General features: G+C 46.7%; 1 protein-coding gene across 1 annotated transcript in view; it reads left to right on the forward strand.

Moving 5' to 3' along the window:
• The first annotated feature begins 1,030 nt into the window (after positions 1 to 1,030).
• Positions 1,031 to 17,823, forward strand: part of LOC133349385 (sperm flagellar protein 2-like) — a 28,526-nt gene continuing 11,733 nt past the window's right edge. Inside the window, exons 1-15 of the mRNA XM_061562771.1 lie at positions 1,031 to 1,190; positions 2,204 to 2,423; positions 3,097 to 3,185; positions 3,583 to 3,654; positions 4,553 to 4,656; positions 5,394 to 5,680; positions 6,888 to 6,942; positions 8,223 to 8,392; positions 9,783 to 9,950; positions 10,745 to 10,840; positions 12,180 to 12,301; positions 13,292 to 13,419; positions 14,406 to 14,544; positions 15,427 to 15,564; positions 17,147 to 17,512. Of these exons, the coding sequence (XP_061418755.1) occupies positions 1,134 to 1,190; positions 2,204 to 2,423; positions 3,097 to 3,185; positions 3,583 to 3,654; positions 4,553 to 4,656; positions 5,394 to 5,680; positions 6,888 to 6,942; positions 8,223 to 8,392; positions 9,783 to 9,950; positions 10,745 to 10,840; positions 12,180 to 12,301; positions 13,292 to 13,419; positions 14,406 to 14,544; positions 15,427 to 15,564; positions 17,147 to 17,512 (2,211 nt within the window). The 5' untranslated portion in view covers positions 1,031 to 1,133. The remainder of the gene's footprint in view (positions 1,191 to 2,203; positions 2,424 to 3,096; positions 3,186 to 3,582; positions 3,655 to 4,552; positions 4,657 to 5,393; positions 5,681 to 6,887; positions 6,943 to 8,222; positions 8,393 to 9,782; positions 9,951 to 10,744; positions 10,841 to 12,179; positions 12,302 to 13,291; positions 13,420 to 14,405; positions 14,545 to 15,426; positions 15,565 to 17,146; positions 17,513 to 17,823) is intronic.

The following is a 17,823-nucleotide window of genomic DNA, read 5'->3' on the forward strand; positions in this document are numbered from 1 at the left end:
GGTAAAAGGTAAAAAGCAACGAGCCTACCTTTTACCCTACCCTTTACCCTACCCCTTGGCATGTCGACACCTTTACCCTTTTACCCGGTAAAAAGGGTACAATTACCTTACCTTGCCGAGGCCTACATGCTACTCTTACCACCTTGGGAGTGGCGGAGTAGTGGGTAGCGCACTGCGCTACGAGCCCGGCGACCCTAGCTTGATTCCCGCTCACGGCCAACACCAGTGACGATTATCTGAATCTGTCGTGGGCCTCCCCTAGGTCGACTCAGCCTCAAATGAGTACCTGGTGTGGTGTGTAAACACCGCCACTAGGGAGACAAAGGCGGTCGGATGTGGTGCTGGCCACCTACCCCCTCGTGTGCCATGGCAGTCTTCACTGATACTCGCTAACAGCACTTGCCCCAACAGTCTGTTGAAGCCTATACGGGGGTCTTTGTCTTTGTGTGTGTGGTTCATAGGTTTTTGGGAACAGCGCTTGTCCCAACAGTCCGTTATAGACTATATGTGCGATCTTTGTCTCTGTGCGTGTTATTCTTACCAAGCACATTGGGAGTGGTGGTGTAGCGGTCTATGCTACAAACTCGGCGACCAGAGTTCGATTTCGGCTCACGATTAACATCAGTGCCGAATTTTGTATCCGGTTCTAAGCCTTCACGAGGTCGACTCACCTTTAAATGAGTGCCTGTTGTGGTGTGTACAAATATGCACTGGGGAAATAAACTTGAAAAACTTGAACTTCTTTCGCTAAGGCAGCCGGGTGTGGTGCTGGGCACACCATCACATCATGTGCTGGTGCTAGCCACACGCGATAAGCCAATTACATCAAATCTCATCTCAACACAATTGAAAGGGCACCCCCAGTGGCAGCTGTCCCTGTGCAGCATACGGTGACTTGTCTCCTGGCCTGCAAATAGGTATTCTGCCATTTAGGAGCAATTTTTGCTGTGTACTCCCAATTAAGTGATTTGCAGGTAATTAATATTCGCCAAGTATTAATAGCGTGCACACTTGCGTTGCTGTACAGGAATATCCCGAAACAGCTGCTGCGCGAGTGGAGGGAGCTGTTTGTGCTGGAGCTGCCTGTTTACGACCCACCCGACCCAAAGGACACTTCCGAGTCCACTGTTTCAATGGCCCACAAGGAAACACAGGCAGCGCTTGATGAGCAAGACTTCTTAGATTACCTGGTGCGGTGTGCACACTTCTTTCAACGATACTACACCACCACCACAATCATCCTCATCAACCACAAGCAGTCCACAGCTCGATGATGTCCTTCCCAAGTTATCGTCATGCCCCACCACGGTGCTGTCCATCTAGCGCCTGAACATGAGCTAATTTTATCGCTCCATCTCCTCCTTTGGCTGACAATCCATTGTTATTTTCAACCACTTACCCAAGGCCACTTACTTTTCCTAGCGTCGTTATCTCTTTGTGCAGTTTTCAGCTTTTGTTCAATCTTGATTTGTTCTAATTTCTTTGTCATTGTCGATGTTTCTGATCCATCTGTCCATATATGGTAAAACGAGGGTAAAAGGTACCTTTACAAGCAGTGTATTTTAATAAATGCATGTGCATTTCTGCAAGTTGCATAAGTTTTCCAAGACCATGCCAGAGGCTCGCAACAACCAGACCAAAGCAACTTATCCAATTCACTGAAAGTAGCGGGAAAAGTGTGTCAGGCCTTTCCGTAAGGCTCCTTTGTTTACCGGTGGGTTTATTATTATTGTCGTCATTATTTATGAAGGCTTCAATTAATTAATGAAAGAAAGAAAAATCTATATCACATTCGTGTCGTTTGTCGCAGGAAAAAATTCATTCATTAATGGGTGATCTTTTATTTAGCACCTGGTAAGAGCTCATTGGTACGAAAAAAATTATTTTGTGAAGGAGGTCTTGAGTAAATGTAAGGGAAATCAACAGCAATGTACAGCTGCGCTTAATACGGAACCACCCTGCCAAGCTAAGTACACCTTCGTCACGTTGCACCGCCTGTTGTTTTTGTCGCGATGTTCGACGTTTCACTGCGCATGCTGAGAGCTTCTTCGTGAACCGAATCGGTCACTTGGTTCAGTACCGAACGAAATTCCCAGAACATGGAGCGAAACTTTGAACGTTACGGCGGGCAACGCGTGTTAAGACTCGTAAACGTGTCAGAGACTTGCCCAGTTAAAGCTTCTCCTTATCGCTAACCCTGCAGGGCATGAAAGGAGAGTGGCAAGCTGTGGATGGCAGTTCAGCCGTGGAGCCGCCCCCCAACAATGCCGTCTTGGGTCACGTGGTACGGCATATTTGCACATTAGTGCGTCCTCCACGGTCACTCGCACCACCCGTCGCCTTGCCTCCGTCCTCCATCCGTGCCTGCGTTCTGGGAAAGCCCTTCTCGGGAAAAACCAGCTGTCTGCAACGCCTGTCACAAGGTACGATGCCTGTGTAACACCCGCAGCCATACACCAACGCACTACTCTGTTGTAAGAGGGATGCATCCCACTAAAAGCCATAGACTGTGAGAATGTTTACGGTCATGTGAATAATGTATTGCATTTGGAGGGAGTGATGACGTTGCGGTTAGCTTACTGGGCTACAAACATCGCAACCTAAGTTTGATTTCAGGCCATGACTAGCTGAACCAGCACTTGGGCTCTCCCCTTCACCGACCCACACTGACCAGCGTGGTGAAGTATGTTGATAATATGCCTGCTCGCATAAATGAATTTATTTTGTGGACATAATTGAATGTGTGGCTGAGCACACGTTTGTATAAGTGTGCTCTTTGTTGTCCTTCCCCCGCACCTCCGATGAGTTGGCTATGCACACAGCGTTGGTGTACGGTGTTTTTTCTGCAATATTTTGCTATCTTTTCTTGGATTTTCTGTTTGCACTTAGTCACTATTCACTTTAAGATGTTTTTTGTTCATGTTTTTTGTTTTTTTGTTTGTTGCGGTTGCACCCGATTCAAGAGCCGAATGGCTCACAGGGCTATACCTATTAAATTAACTTGAACGTACGGTGCGAAAGAAAGTCCAATATGACCACGTGGCTAAGTGTGCATTTCTGATACTCTGTTAATGGATGTGCTGTCTGTGCCTCCAGATTGTGGGCTGGTGACGTTGAACGTGTCTGCTCTATTGCTCGAGTCTATGGAGACCTACAATGCAAGCCTCTACCCCACTGAGCATGAGGTCTCCACTGAGTGATTGAAGGCACCCTCGTTCATTTCTGACCAAAATATAATAAGCAGGATTTTAAAGCACTTGTTCTACCAAATTCATTCGTTTGTAGGAGAGGACACGATGTGAGCAATGTACAAACAAGCTACAGTAGTTGTTATCCGCTGAATTGTATAACATCCATGTTCTGCTGTTGTGCTGAATTGTATATAGTAAATTACACAATCATTCTCGCCATATAAATAATAATATTAATCGCACTTTGGTTCATAACCCTATGGCCATTCTGGATCAGCATTTTCCGGTAGCATTGGTTTAATAATAATAAAACTCAGTTTAAAGTCATGAGTTCAGGATTGGATCGTTTTTATGTGAACGCTTAAGTGAAGTTTGTGGAACTCTTTGTTAGGAGGACGATGAGAGGATCGTGGCAGAAGGGGATGACAATCATGAGGAGGCCGACCCTGTGACCCATGCTGAGGTCTGGCACCGCACCTACGTGGTGCATCATCACATCATCACAATCCATGGGCAGAAAGCCCTTAGGTGTTCACTGCACATTTTGTCATTAGTTTCCACTTTTCTCTGTCTTGTGCTAATATGCTCAAGTAGTGCACGTTTTTCTGGCGTGAATCTCTTACGTCGCCAAGCCATTCTGTTAGGTCTTCCTCTCTTTCCTGTTCCATCCATTTTTACGAACAATACACTTTTAATGTTCCTGTTGTCCATCCTACATATGTGTCCAAATAGTGCCAGTTTCCTTCTTATCACTTCATTGTACAAGCTTTTTCTTACTTCTACGTTGGTCACTCTTTGGGTCCAGCTGAAATGCAGTTTCCTTCTATAGCAATAACTGCGGGGGGCAGCACTCTCCAATTGCCAGCCCTCGCTGATGCACTCCTGTCACCTGCTCACCGGCGGCCTGTCGCCTCCTTGTCACTCTTGTATCGCTACTACCACACTGTTACTGTTCCCATCACCGTCACTCATTGATTCCTCCACCCGTGTTGAGGATTTGGTCTACCAGGCACTGACTTGTTTTGGCTCATCTGTACCGTGTTCATCACCCAGACTTCCCTAACACTGCCCCTCCACTTTGGACTGCATCCATTTTTCCAAGCTCTCATAATAACCATATTCAATATAAGAAATGCGTTAGACCCTTATCTATTGCAACTTCGAATGTGCCAGTTTATTGCTGGCTGCTTGAGGTTTTGGGCCTTTGGGTCCTGTGCTTAGCAACTGTGTTTAAAAAAAAAAGTAGCATATTCATCCCAAAAATTTGACAAGTCAGGGGGGGGGGTTATCATCATTGTGGTGCCACCACCTATGCCCAGGGAGAATTGTTGCTGTGGTTGCCGTTGTTGTGGCTGATGTAGCTGCCGTGCCGCGTGGAGCTGGGAAGACAAGCGTCTGAAGTTCTGGCGCAGGGAGGCGTGGTCCCTGACCAGCTTCTCGTATTTCTTGTGCTGCAGGCGTTGAGGTTTGTGGGGCAGTCTCATTGACTTCCACCGTGCATTCACGTCGCCCAATCACGGCACATTTCTAGGAGACTCAGCCAGGACACATGGGGAGATGGCAATCCTTCCCTCTGTCTGCATTGGCCCTGCCTACTGCTTATGCTCTCACCCACTTATTAGCTAACACTGCCCACTACTCGGGGTAACACTACCCTTTGCCTGTATCATGAGTCGAGCATGAGGCCAGAAAAGAATGAAGCTAGACTATTATCTGTACTTTGGTGCAGTTAACAGGCTGAATGCCATAATAGGATGAATGACGTGCTCCACTCACCGTCCAAAGCACAGATGAGATGCATAATTATCCCAAAGTGGCAGGAAATCCATCCTAATTCCCATGTTTATTCACGCTTATTTATGTGGATGACAAGTGAAATGTGTGGGTAAGCGTGGGTATTGGGACCTGCCCATTGCGCCCCATTGTCATCGCTGAAAAGAGAAGCAAGCTCTTCTGTATTTGCTTCCTTTTTCTTTATGATGCACGTTCCACTATTTTGTCTTACATTTAGATGCTATAAACACATCCTGAAGTGTATTGACATATATCAATCCTATTAGATTTATTTTTGTACATTTCTTGGTCTGGTTCAATGGCAAAAAAACTATGAAACACCGTTTTGATTGTATCCCTGTATCAGGAATTGCTTAGCGTTGGTGAGACGCACCCAAAGCCGTGTGTATCCGTGTGTTGGTGGTCCAGGGAATTGCCGGAGCAGACGGGCTGGATACTAGACGGCTTTCCTGCGACAGTGCAACAGGCTAAGCTGTTGGAGAAGGCCCTCACTGGATGGGACGAAGACCTCGAGGAAGGAAGCTCGAAGGAGCTGGGGCAGCAGGGTAGCGGCACCGCTAGCGGAAAGGTGTCACTGCTGGTGCAGGACCCCTTTGCCCCACCCAAAGCGCCACCTCCTCCACCCGCTCTGGACCTGGCTCTGGTCCTCACGCTGTCCAACAGCGCTGTGTTCGAAAGAGCTGAGAGTGCGTCTTGTGAGGACTTACACGCGCACACACAGTAGCCTGGTATACAGGATATCTTGGGTTCGATGCCAAATCCTGACGCCTGTATATTGAAGTATGCATGTTCTCCCTGTGGCCGCCTATATTTTACTCCTAGTCTTCTGGTTTTTACCTCCAAATTTAGAATCAACATACGTTTGGAGTATTTGACTCTTAGAATTTTCCACATAAGCCACTTCGTTGAGCTATCACTTGTGGCTAGGTCGCTTCTGAAAAATAATTATATAATTCTGCAGACCTTGTTTGCTGAAATAAAAATAGTAGCCGTAGTCGTACACATCACTTCATTCATGCCCAGAGTTGTAGCACTTCATCAGAGGCCCTGATCTATCCACTGCTTGATGATAGCTTCCTCCCAAAGTCATCACCATCTCTGGCATGCACTGAACTATATTTATTTCCAGCGCTATAACCTTCATTCATCATCATCATCAATCATGACCTACCCACTGCTGGATAAAGGCTTTGCCGACACTATCAGGGTCTCACAATGCAAGAATGCATCTAAGCACCTGCACATGAGCTGATGTTGTCGCTCCATCTCCACAGTGCATGGTGCATGTCCTCTGAGGCGTGTGTCCCTCCTTGTAACTCTGGCCATCATCCGTGCTATAGCAATGTATCCTGCCCAAGCCCGCTTAATTTTTCTTAACAGTTAATGCAATGTTTGTAACCTGCTTATATTCTCTAAGCGATGTGCTCCACTTCCGGTCTATCAGTTGAATTCCAAGCGTGCAACTCTAACACGTAGGCTTTCGCGACCAATATTATTCATAATCAACGTTTTTGTGTTTAGATCGTGTTATTTATAAATATGTCGTAACCCTCCACCACCCGACACGGCCAATCAGTAAAAAAGTGTCACGTTGACAAAAGACAAATAGTTCACTGCTTTAGCCCACCGGTGTGTTGAAGCGTGAAACCACAACATTTACAATTTGAGTACGACGTTTCGCTTGTAATTGCATCCAGCATCATCGGGCAATTCGCCCGATGATGCTGAACACACATCTCTGATGTGTGTTACGGGTTTTTTTCGGAATGAAGTGTTCAGTTGCTGATGAAACTCTCCCAGCACGTCGAGCGAAACGTCGTACGTCACGCAGAGCGACCCGGAAAAACAAAACACACCTAAGAGAGCATTGAGAGCATTTGTTAAGCGCAGTTTATCTTGCAGGTGCCAAGGCTGTTGAAAACGGAGCGGAGGTGGACCTGGATCAACTACCCAACAAGTAACGCTTGCCAGCACTTAGTCCTGGCACCACCCTAGCCTCGCCGTAGCACCCTTATTTATTCTTCTTGTCTGCCTATGGTCAGTCACAAGGTGTTGTTCCCTCTATCTATAAGCTTTTGTCTCGTTACTTACTTGCTCATCCATAATGTCCATCTGAATGACAGGTGGCCGGGTGGCTTAGAGATCAGAGCACAGCGCTAAGATCCTGGGTTTGAACCCAGACAGCCGCTTTTGATTACGCCAGATTCTCAAGTGTATTGAGTTGATGATGTCATCCTGGTCAGGAAAGATTGCACAAAGATCTACAATTCTAGATTTGAAGTTTTCGTGACTGCAAGGATTCATACTCTTGGTTCTCTCCCACTTCAGTAAAAATGTCCTTGCTGTGGTTGTCACACCTGATGATGTTTGCTTGTGTGTGCAATCGAAACGTTGTGATTTCTTTATTTCTAATATTATTTTATTATTTTTATTTATAATTTTTCACCTACGTGTCTTTACCGAAAGAACCCAAGAGAATCCACGATAAAATTGCATTTTGTACTTAATTTGGGTAAATTCAATCTCTAAGAATTAAAAGAACATCAGTTTAAACAGTTGTGCGACGAAATATTAACCCTCAATGGCAGAGCGAGTTTAAAAGTGCTGCTGTCTACTGTGTGGACCAGAAATCACTTGAAGGGATCTCAGAGGTCGCTCTGTGACATCTGTTTCCGTTGACTGCGAAGGGGTCGTGCTGCTCTGTGAGGGATTCAAGTGAATGCTCGTCCTCTATTGCATGACACTGATAGCACCGTCGAGAAAATATTTAACACGTGACTAATATCATCCATAATATAGGTTTTTTTTGGGTTAGATCGCGTAAATATAAATGTGTCGTTAAACCCGCCACCACCCGGCACAGCCAATTAGTAAGGTTTGTTAAGCAAACAGAATATGCCAATTCGTTACAAGTACAGCACACCGGTGTGTTGGAGAGCAAATCTACAATATTTACAATCTGTGTACTCAGATTTACAATCTTACCTTACTAATTGGATGTTGTCGGGTGGTGGCAGGTTTAACGACACATTTATATTAACTCGATCTAAACCAAAAAAATCCTGTATTGTGGAGAAAATATTGTTTACTGGCACTCAAAGAAAAGAAAGCTCTCAAAATGTTTGTCACACTAGCCATTGCGAAGACGACACATGAGCAGAGACGTACCGTTTAGTAGCGACTAGTATTTGCTGTTGTGGATGTTTTAATTTTTGTGCGCGTGTTGTGTGCATGTAGGCTGGTAGGATTTGAAAAACACTGGCCTGACCTGGAGCAGTGGTTTGGGCCTAGGCACGGAGTGCTGCAAAGTGTGTGTGCCGAGACAGATCAGGACTTGTTTTACCAGGGAATGAAGCGCATCTTTGAAGAAACCCTTCTGCACAAGCAGCAAATCAGTAGGCCTGAAGGTAATACAAATTCCCATCAGTGGATTTGCATAAGCTCGTTGATTTACACAGATCATAAGAGGCAGCATTGCGTTCAATTCTTTGCATTGTGACTGCATGGCTGAGAGTACGCAAATTATATCCTGATCGTCGTGTGTGCCCCCCCCCCCCCCCCACATTAAACAGTGTGTAAACAGATCATTTGGACTTAAGGAAATATGAGTAAGACAAAACGCAGGTACAACAAGTTTTGCTGAGAATTCAAAATATTACGAAAAAATGAACTGCAGGAGATGTTTGAAGAGGTTATTTGAACGAAAACCGCTGCAACAGTTGGACTCAATAGAAATACGTGCAAAACTAAAACGATCTACTCACAAAAATCACAGAGAAACTAGCAGACGAACACAAAGGGAAAACACAATAATGTACACACCGTATATTTCTTGCAATTATTAAAGGTTGACCGGGAACAAAATTATTAAATGAAGAGGCGAGCGATATCAGGATGGAGTGTTTTTGGAAAGAAGGACTTCATTCGGAAAAGCAAGGCCTGCATGGGATTCGATACATGTGTAGTGACATAAATGGTGTCTTTTTCGATTTAAAGCTTTCGTGACTGCAAGGATTCATCTTCTTGGTTCTTTCGGTAAAGTCACGTAGAATGGAAATAATAAAATAATAAAAATAAAACATAATAAAATAATTAAAATAAAACATAATAAAATAATTCTCACGACGTTTCGGCCACAACGCAAGCAGCCATCCTCAGGTGGAGAACAGGCAGACCTGTTCTCCACCTGAGGACGGCTGCTTGCGTATTATTTCCATTCTACGTGACTTTACCGAAAGAACCAAGAAGATAAATGGTGTCACTCGGGTGTTCGCGCCAGCTACTGTTACAGTAGTGCAACTGTGCGTCTGGAGCCTCTCTCTAGCACCAGAGTAAGTACGGCATGTCAGCCAGCCCTGGGGGGCTTAGTCCTGGTGATGGCCTGAGACAGGGCAAGGGAGGACGTGGTAGCGTGAGTGGGGCACGTGATGCTCGGTCGGGATCCTTCAGGAAAGATCTCGAAGGGGGAGGAGCATGAAGGGGCAGTCCCGGGAGTGTTCTGGGCTCGTCTGTGGAATCAAGCCTGGGTCCCATGTTTTGTCGTCTCCAGGTCTTCGTTTAGAGTTAACTCGCTACTCTCATAGTTAGCCATATCACCTACTATAGAACCCGAGTTAGGTTCAGTTTTACCCGCTAGGGAAGTTGTTAAATAAAAGTGTTGCCTCCCAGTCCAGAGTGTGTGCCTCCGTGTTGAACACTGCACATGTACCGTGAGCTTGAGAATGTATATTAATGGTTCAGTTAATTATTGGATCTTGACGCCCTTTTTGAATTCCTTCTGCCTGATTGTGTGCATAGAGGAGCCTTTGTTGGAGGATAACACAGCAGCCATTATCCAAGAGCCTCCTATGGTCGACAGTGACCAACCACAAGAAGAAGAGATTCCTAGCATGCTTGGGGAAGTACCAAGCACACCAACCATGAGCTCCCAGCAGAAGGGCGCCTCTCCAGGCCGATCCCCTAAAGGTGGGTGGCAGAGCTGCCATCATCTTCAATTGTACAACTGTACAGCTCCCTTCAACGCCCGCATTCACTTATAGCGCTCAAATATGTTCACGTGTGCTTTGTAATGTATGGAAATTCGTTGTAATCTGTCACAAGGTGTGCTGTGCAAAGTTTCAAACAATAGTTACCCTCCAATTGCCTTATGTACCATTTGGATGTATAGAGCGTATGTTACTGGAAGATAGAGGTTTGTGACCATCGGATTGATCCTCCCATCATACCTTGCGTATCACGTGACATCAGCATATAGCGAGAATAATTTGAGTCTTGTTTTAGATCACCAACTCAAGAGTCAAAATTATGGTCATAATATTTTAGACAGCAGCAGGAAAATTGGACAACCTTATGCATAACGCACTCATCCTTGTAAGGAACAATCAGTTCAGTGTAGTCATTATTGCCTCCTGGTGCCTTGTGGTTCAGGGGCTTAATGCGAACAAGCACTCCCTAATCACTGCGGTGACATGTTGGCTCTGCCTAAGGGTGACATTAAAACGATCATTACTCTCGTATAATGTGCAAGTGTTTGTCCGTCATGTGCAGTATCTCACACACCTATAGGGCTGTTTGACGCCGGGATGACGTCATAGCACTTAACGCCAGATCCTTACGAAACACGTGCACGGACAAGGTCACGGTGAAGATATATTTCGTGCAAATGGATCCTTTGTTTAGTCTGACACAGGCTGGTAAATTATCGCTCGTGAATTTGTAAATACGGAAACGATGGTTTGGAATACTCAATGGCTTCGCAGGCTCACGGAGAAGAACATCAAAGTCCCCGGCATCAGCGGACAAGAAGGAACGGGCGAAGAGCAAGGAGAAGAAAGGGAAATCTCCCCCTCGCTCTGGTGGGTGCTGTTCCTTTGCTTCCCCTAATGAAGGCCTCCCCACGCCGAATCTGTTATGGGAGTTATTTGGCCCGTAGTTGTTTTCTCATTGATAAACTATATATATTAAAGCAAATATTTATAAATTACGAAACAATTTGTTATTTAGAAATTATTGAACTATTTTTTATTTTTCCAGGTAAGACCCACTGAGTTACGTAGCTCTTTTTTCAGAAGCGACCTGGCCACAAATAATCGCTCAACAAAGCGGCTTATCACGTGGAAATGTATAGCAGCCAAATACTCTTAAGCGCACGTTCATGAATTTGAAAGAGAAAAACCGGAGGACCTGGAGAAGGATCCACGCGTCCACGGGGAGAGAGACATGCAAACTCCAAATATATAGGCGTCAGGGTCGAGATCAAACCCACGACCTCCTGTATGCCAGGTGAGGTAGTTAACATCGCGCTGCCGTGGCGCCCCTGCTAAGACATGGAGGGGAGTACCCCAAGATCCGGTTCAGATATCACTCCCCACCAGTGTTAGCCATGGCTAGGAATTGAACTCAGGTTGTAGGATTTCCTAGCGCAGTGCGCAAACCACCGCGCCTTCTCTTCACCCCTATATGACTGAGATTATGTCCATAGGAGACATCAAGAGATGAAATCAGCTGTTGTGCTGGTGCTATATGGATTTTTGCAGTGCAGGACCATGGCAGATGGCGACGGTTTGAGAAGGCCTTAATCCAGCAGTGGTTTTATTACGGCTGATAAACGTGATTATTATAAATGCATGTATTGTTTTATTATTATGATTGCGGTTATTTACCCAGGAAAGACTGAGTCCCAACTCTTTTTCAGGATGGTCCTAGCAAGTTTTAGCAGTAGGGGGCGATGTTGCTGCTGATGTGTGTAATGGCAATCTTTCAGCATTGGGATGTTTGGCTAATACCAATTGCAATATCAGGGTTGGGGAACGTCCGGCCCGTGGGCCGTATAAGGCCCACAAAATAATTTTGTTTGGCCCTGCCAAGGCAACCGCAGGCAGGACTCGAAATTCAATAAATCTAGGAGCAACTTGGAAAAGCAGTTGCGAGTAGCAACATCATCAATACCAGCTAACATCACACGCCTCGCCAAAGAGAAGCAGTTCTAGCGATCACATTAGGGGTGAGTTAATTAAATGTTTGATCAAATATAACACGCTAATTTTAAGTTGATAATTTTGTATGGCCCACGAATGATGTTATAAATATCCAAATGGCCCTTGGCAGAGAAAAGGTTCCCCACCCCTGAGTTACATCGTACGTTTGTCCTGAATCTGTGTCTGACTTGTTAAACTATGCCACGTGAACGTTTAGGCAAAGCGAAGGGTGGCGGGAAGGAGCAAGCCATTCCGGAGCCCATCGCAGTCGAGACCGTCCCACCAGGCCCAACACCTGGGAGCTCTGAGTGGGAGTATGTGGACCAGCCCCTGACTCTGGTATCTGGACACATTGTTATCAACACATTACGTCTAAAGCCAAGGGGAAGCATTTGCGAACGGGATATAATTTGTAAACATACGGGGTTTGTATCGCCATGCTACCTGCAGTCTGCACCTCCGGTTAGCACGGTCGGTTACGTACAGTGCGAAAGAAGTTCAGCATACATATGTAGTGACTCAGAGACACTAAGAGTAGGAGGCACTGTGTTTATTAACACGGCCTGACAGTAACACTTAGTAACTACAGTTTCCAGTCAGGACAGCTGTTAGACTGCCTGACTGGCGACGCCGAGATGGTGAAGACGGTGACGACGGCGAAGACTCCAGCAGCACGACAGGATCCCACTCCAAACGACAGCCCCGAGGTCTCCTCCCGGGGGGGGGGCCCCTCTTATACTGCCAGCGTGGCCTGGCTCCGCTCCTGGCCACGCCCCCTTCTGGAACCTACCAGCGGGTTCTCGATGTGCCCCTTCCGTGGCCTTTCCCCTAGATCCCTCTCTGGTCTATCACGTGGCCTGCTGTCAGTCAGGGCTGCTGTAAGCTGCAGATCCTCTTCCCTGCCAGCAGCCAGCGCTATGCTGCTACGTGACCGATTCTATGTGACTACACATCCATACATACAGTCAGCGGAGGCCCCTGCCCGCTGAGTTCCCGAAGCAGAAGTTATTTTTGGGTGCGTTGTCTGACTAACAACATTATAGGATGGACAAGCCACGTAAAGATATCACAATTGTTCAAAATAAATAAGGTAATAATTTAATTGCAATAAGAATTTTTCAATATTGTCGTTAGCATTATGAGCTGTTTTTATATTTTTTATAAGGATCTGAGATCTCGCTGATAATTGGTGCACCCTAATTTATTTCATGAATTAGAGGCCCCTTGAACGATTTGGGGCCTAAACTTTTACTTGGTTTACCTTATGCCTAGCGGCAACACTCCATACAATGCTTCACATGCACCAATGTCCGCCCTTCCTTTGTGTAGGAGATGGCCACTTATCTCGGTGGTTTTTGGGACAACATGGAGCGGACGTACATTTCCAACTGCAAAACGGTGTTTCACAATTTAAGGCGGGAAAGAGAAGCCATCATGCACCATCTTTACGATATCAGGTGTGTCTCTGCACTTTCACGCACCCACGATGCATTTTGGCAAAAAGGAAGCGGCGTCAAATCGGTCAATCTCACTCCTCGTTCGCGACGCAAACCTCACCCCTCCTGGCTTTGATCATTCCTCCTCGAAGATATTGGTCTCACCATCAATCACATCAGACCATCAACAGGCCGATGCACACATCTCCAAAGATGTGAATTAAAGGCACGAGCCACAGGAGTGCGACTGTGGCCATGCAACCCAAACTACGGACCACGTAGTAAACCACTGTAGTCTGCTCTCCTTCAATGGAAGAGGAATAGCAACACTAGGCAACATCTCTCCCGAAGCCCTCTCGTGGCGAGCAGACCTCGACGTCGGCAGTTAGCTCCCGAACATACTGCCATCTCATACTCTTAGTTTTTTCGGTAAAGTCACGTAGGTAAAAAATGAAATAAAAATTAATACAAATTAAATAATAAAAAATCACGACGTTTCGGAGGCAACACAAGTCTCCGTCATCAGGTGGGACCGTCACAGCCAGATTTGCTGTATCATGTGAGGCAGGGATTCCAAGATGCAAGTTCTTAAATACAAGTTAAGGGGGAGGAGAGGGGGGAGCTTATCAGAATGTGAATCCTTGCAGTCATGAAAGCTTCAAATCTAGAATAGAATCTCACTTTTGGTTTCACTTTCATGTAATTAATATTTTTGTGTTATGTGTACATGTCCATGTAGAGTCCCTTGTTGAACCACTGCTGGATGAGGACCTCTCCATGTCATGGGGGGTTATTCAACACCACGCTTGAAATTGAGTCGTGTGCAGGGACTAGGTGAATCGTTGCATCCCGCTACACGGGAGAGACGGCGATGGCTTGGGGGAGGGCCTCATCCGTCAGTGGGTAGATCAGTAGATCACGGTTGGCAATGATGGTACTTAAAGTGAGAGGCATCTTTACATTGTGTCATGTGGCGTACGCTGTTTTCTGCACGCAATCGTGTGCAGGCAGGAGTTTGTGGAGTTTCTGCGGAGACCCGACCACAAGCAGGAGTTTGTACAGCGCTGGCAGATTGAGCTGAATGAGCTGCCAGGCTACCTGAGGGGCGATGATGACACACGAGCAGAGATGCATCAGCGCGCACAGGTAGGACGCCTCCAAACACCGCGATCAGCCAGGGTTGGGCCATGTCAAGAAGTCTACTCCTAAATGTTTACAACGCAACAATATTGCAACGACCACCGCCACACATTCTTCGCTTTACTAAGAGCCTTGATTGTGGACATGAACATTCTTCTTGAAGCCCTTCCCCTTGTGCTATCCCCTTTTATATCCCTCGAGCCCCCTTTCTCGAAGGTTTGCTCACCCTATTTCCCTCAGCCAATTCCCGTCCTCCTTCTCCGACGGTCGTCAACCGTTCCCCCGTCAGTCAACCCTCGTTTCCCACCTTTTAAGTTTGTATTTCTCCTCCAATCACTTCAATTTCTGCCTCCAGCCAATCTTTCAGAGGCCTTGATTTACTTCCTAAGTGTCCGCGCCTGCACACACACCATGTCAGGTAAGTGGTCTGTTGTTTTCGGTTTTTACAATATCAATAATATATGTATTTCCCTTTTGCCGATCCACTGTTGGATGAGGTGCCTCCCCATGCCATGGGATTCATGGGGCCTGTTTGACCCTACTTCGCCACACTGTTCAGTGCGTATTGGTGAAGGCGGAGAGAATAGACGAGGGAGCATAGAAAGTACAGTACGACAATGGATTTTGCTGCACTGCCTTCCGCTACACACCACAGCCCCGCAGCAGATGGTCGCCCATCTAAGCACTAACCAGACTCAACCCTGCTTAGCATCCAAGATCTGACAAAATTGGGCGCATACCGTGTGATTTTGTCGTAGGTTTGATGATCTTTCAAGCGATGTTAATATTACCGCAGATGACCACATTGTGTTTTCTTTTTATAAAAACATTGGCCTGGCAGTGTTTTGAGTTAATACATGTGCGTGCGAACGTGATCGACTCGTGCAGGATCTGAAGGAGAAGTTGTGGGACATCACCGATGGGCGGAAGGAGGAGGCGGAGAGGGAGCTGCTGTCTGTGATGCACGACGGCTGGCTCAATGCACGGCTCGCTGCATTCGCCAACCACCACATCGCACTCATGCAGGTTCGCCACCCATCCCGTCCTCTACGCCCTCCATCTCGACTGTCCATCTCTGTGCCTCCCTCGCCCTGCACCAACTACAAACTCCCACTGCAGCACGTGACACTTTCACCTTCACTCTCCTGCTTCTGTCCCTCTCTTAAAACAACCCCCATCGCTTCTCCCGAGCCCATCCTGCTACTGCTTCTCCTAGGCCCGGCCAACTAGATGTGACTTACCCCAACCGCTATCACTACCACAAACCCCATCATTATCACTATCACTATCCCAACCCCTATCACTACCCCAACCCCTATCACTACCCCAACTCCTGTCACTACCACAACCCCCATCACTACCCCTATCACTATCCCAACCCCTATCATTCAGATGCTGTCTTTCCGACAGACCTGTTCTTCACCTGAGGACGGCTGCTTGCGTTGTGGCCGAAACGTCGTGAGAATTGTATTTTATTATGTTTTATTATTTTATTATTTCCCTTCTACGTGACTTTACCGAAAGAACCAAGAAGATGAATCCCTGCAGTCACGAAAGCTTTAAATCGAAATTTGATTAGCATGATGTTAATGTGAGGAATTAGCATGTAACTGGTCACGGAAGTGGCTATGTTAAAGTCAGAGTTTACATATCAACAGAGGCATTTAGTATATTGACGCTAAACAATACACCACTGTCATTATCGTCAACAGCCATCGTCTCGCCGATGCCGGATGAAGGCCTGGCAAAGCCGTTGCCATCTCTCTCAGTCTCGCTTCGCAACAATCCATCTCGTCCCTGTAACACGATCTGATTTTATCGCTCCATCTCCGTGGCGAATGTCCCCTCCATTGGCTGCCACTCGATCGTTAGTCTCCACTACTGCCCGTCATCCCTCCCATTGAAGTGTCTTGCCCAAGCCCAAATACTCCTCTCAATTAGCAATAAGATTGATCTCGCTTGCGTATGATTTCTGATCCTCGTATTCCTCATCCTGTCTCTCGGTGTAATTCCAAGCACACATCCTTTCCACCCTTTGTTCTACGTGCTTGTCAGTGCCAACGTTTGTGATCCATATGTCGTAGCAGGTAAGAATAAATGCATAATCGAGGTTTTTGGGTTAGATCGCGTAAATGCGTCGTTAAACCTACCACCACAACAGTAAACCCACAAAATGTACAATTCGAGTACAAGAAGCAACATTTTTTTAAAAGTTATTCTTCACACAAATTGGTGTTGTTTTTGCATCTACATCTACAACTATTTAAACAATCTTTAGGAGGGACTCATATGCAAAGCACAGTAGAATATCATTGTTATTCCGCTTGTTTACCCAGGAAAGCCTCACTGAGTCTCATGACTCTTTTTCAGGAGGGTCCTGCCTATTTTCGCAGTCGGGGGTGATGATTGCCTCGCACAGTAGATTCTAATCAAGTTAATTTGTATGTAATTTTACTAATTTGCCAAATTTAGTGTATACCTAGGGTAGTTATTGAATGCCGATCTGCACATAGTGGTTCAATAAAGATTTACATGAGAGCAGGCTGGAAAGTTGTACTTGCGGGTAACATACACTGATGTACAATGTGCGGCATTACGTTGCATTCAGGTGGAAATGGAGCGCTGGCAGGACGCGGTTCTGTTCTTGCGGGACTACTACGTGGGCATTCAGGGCCGGGTGGGAGCCGGTGGGCTGGGAGGGGAGCGCGAGGCATTCCGCCTCCCCCTGCTTCCGCCGCCCCCGCTGGCTCCGGCAGCAGACGAGGAGAAAGCGTCGCGTGCCGCCCCCGGGAAGTCGGGGGCGGACGCGACGGTCACCGGGCCCGGCAGCCCGAGCAGCCGAGAGAGAGTGTCGCGCGGCAGGGGCGGGCGCGACAAGAGCGATGCGCTGTCGGCAGAATCGCCAACGTCGCACGCCTCCCAGGAGATCATCCAAGAGGCCTCGCAAGCCGCGCTGGCTGTGGCCGCCCTGATGGTACGACGGACCGCATGATCAAGGCATTGCGCTGCATAGCTCTCTGATGTGTTCTTGGGTTGTATCGCGTGTTGTTCGACATGATAATATGTCCGATTATCACAGTTGGCTATGTACGTTGCAAAGATGTTCAACATGCATACGAAGTTCAGTATACATACAAGACTGGAGCTATAAACAGTTCACCGGCCCTCTTATATTCCACCGAGGTCCAGGCCCGACTTGTCTAGCTCCTGTCATTACGACATCATGCTAAACAACATGCGGCATACACCAAAAACACAATATTTTGTTAGGCTGTTTCCGTATAC

Source organism: Lethenteron reissneri, chromosome 4 (assembly GCF_015708825.2).
Source record: "Lethenteron reissneri isolate LAM-NWPU_2019-01 chromosome 4, ASM1570882v1, whole genome shotgun sequence".
Classification (NCBI taxonomy): domain Eukaryota; kingdom Metazoa; phylum Chordata; class Hyperoartia; order Petromyzontiformes; family Petromyzontidae; genus Lethenteron; species Lethenteron reissneri.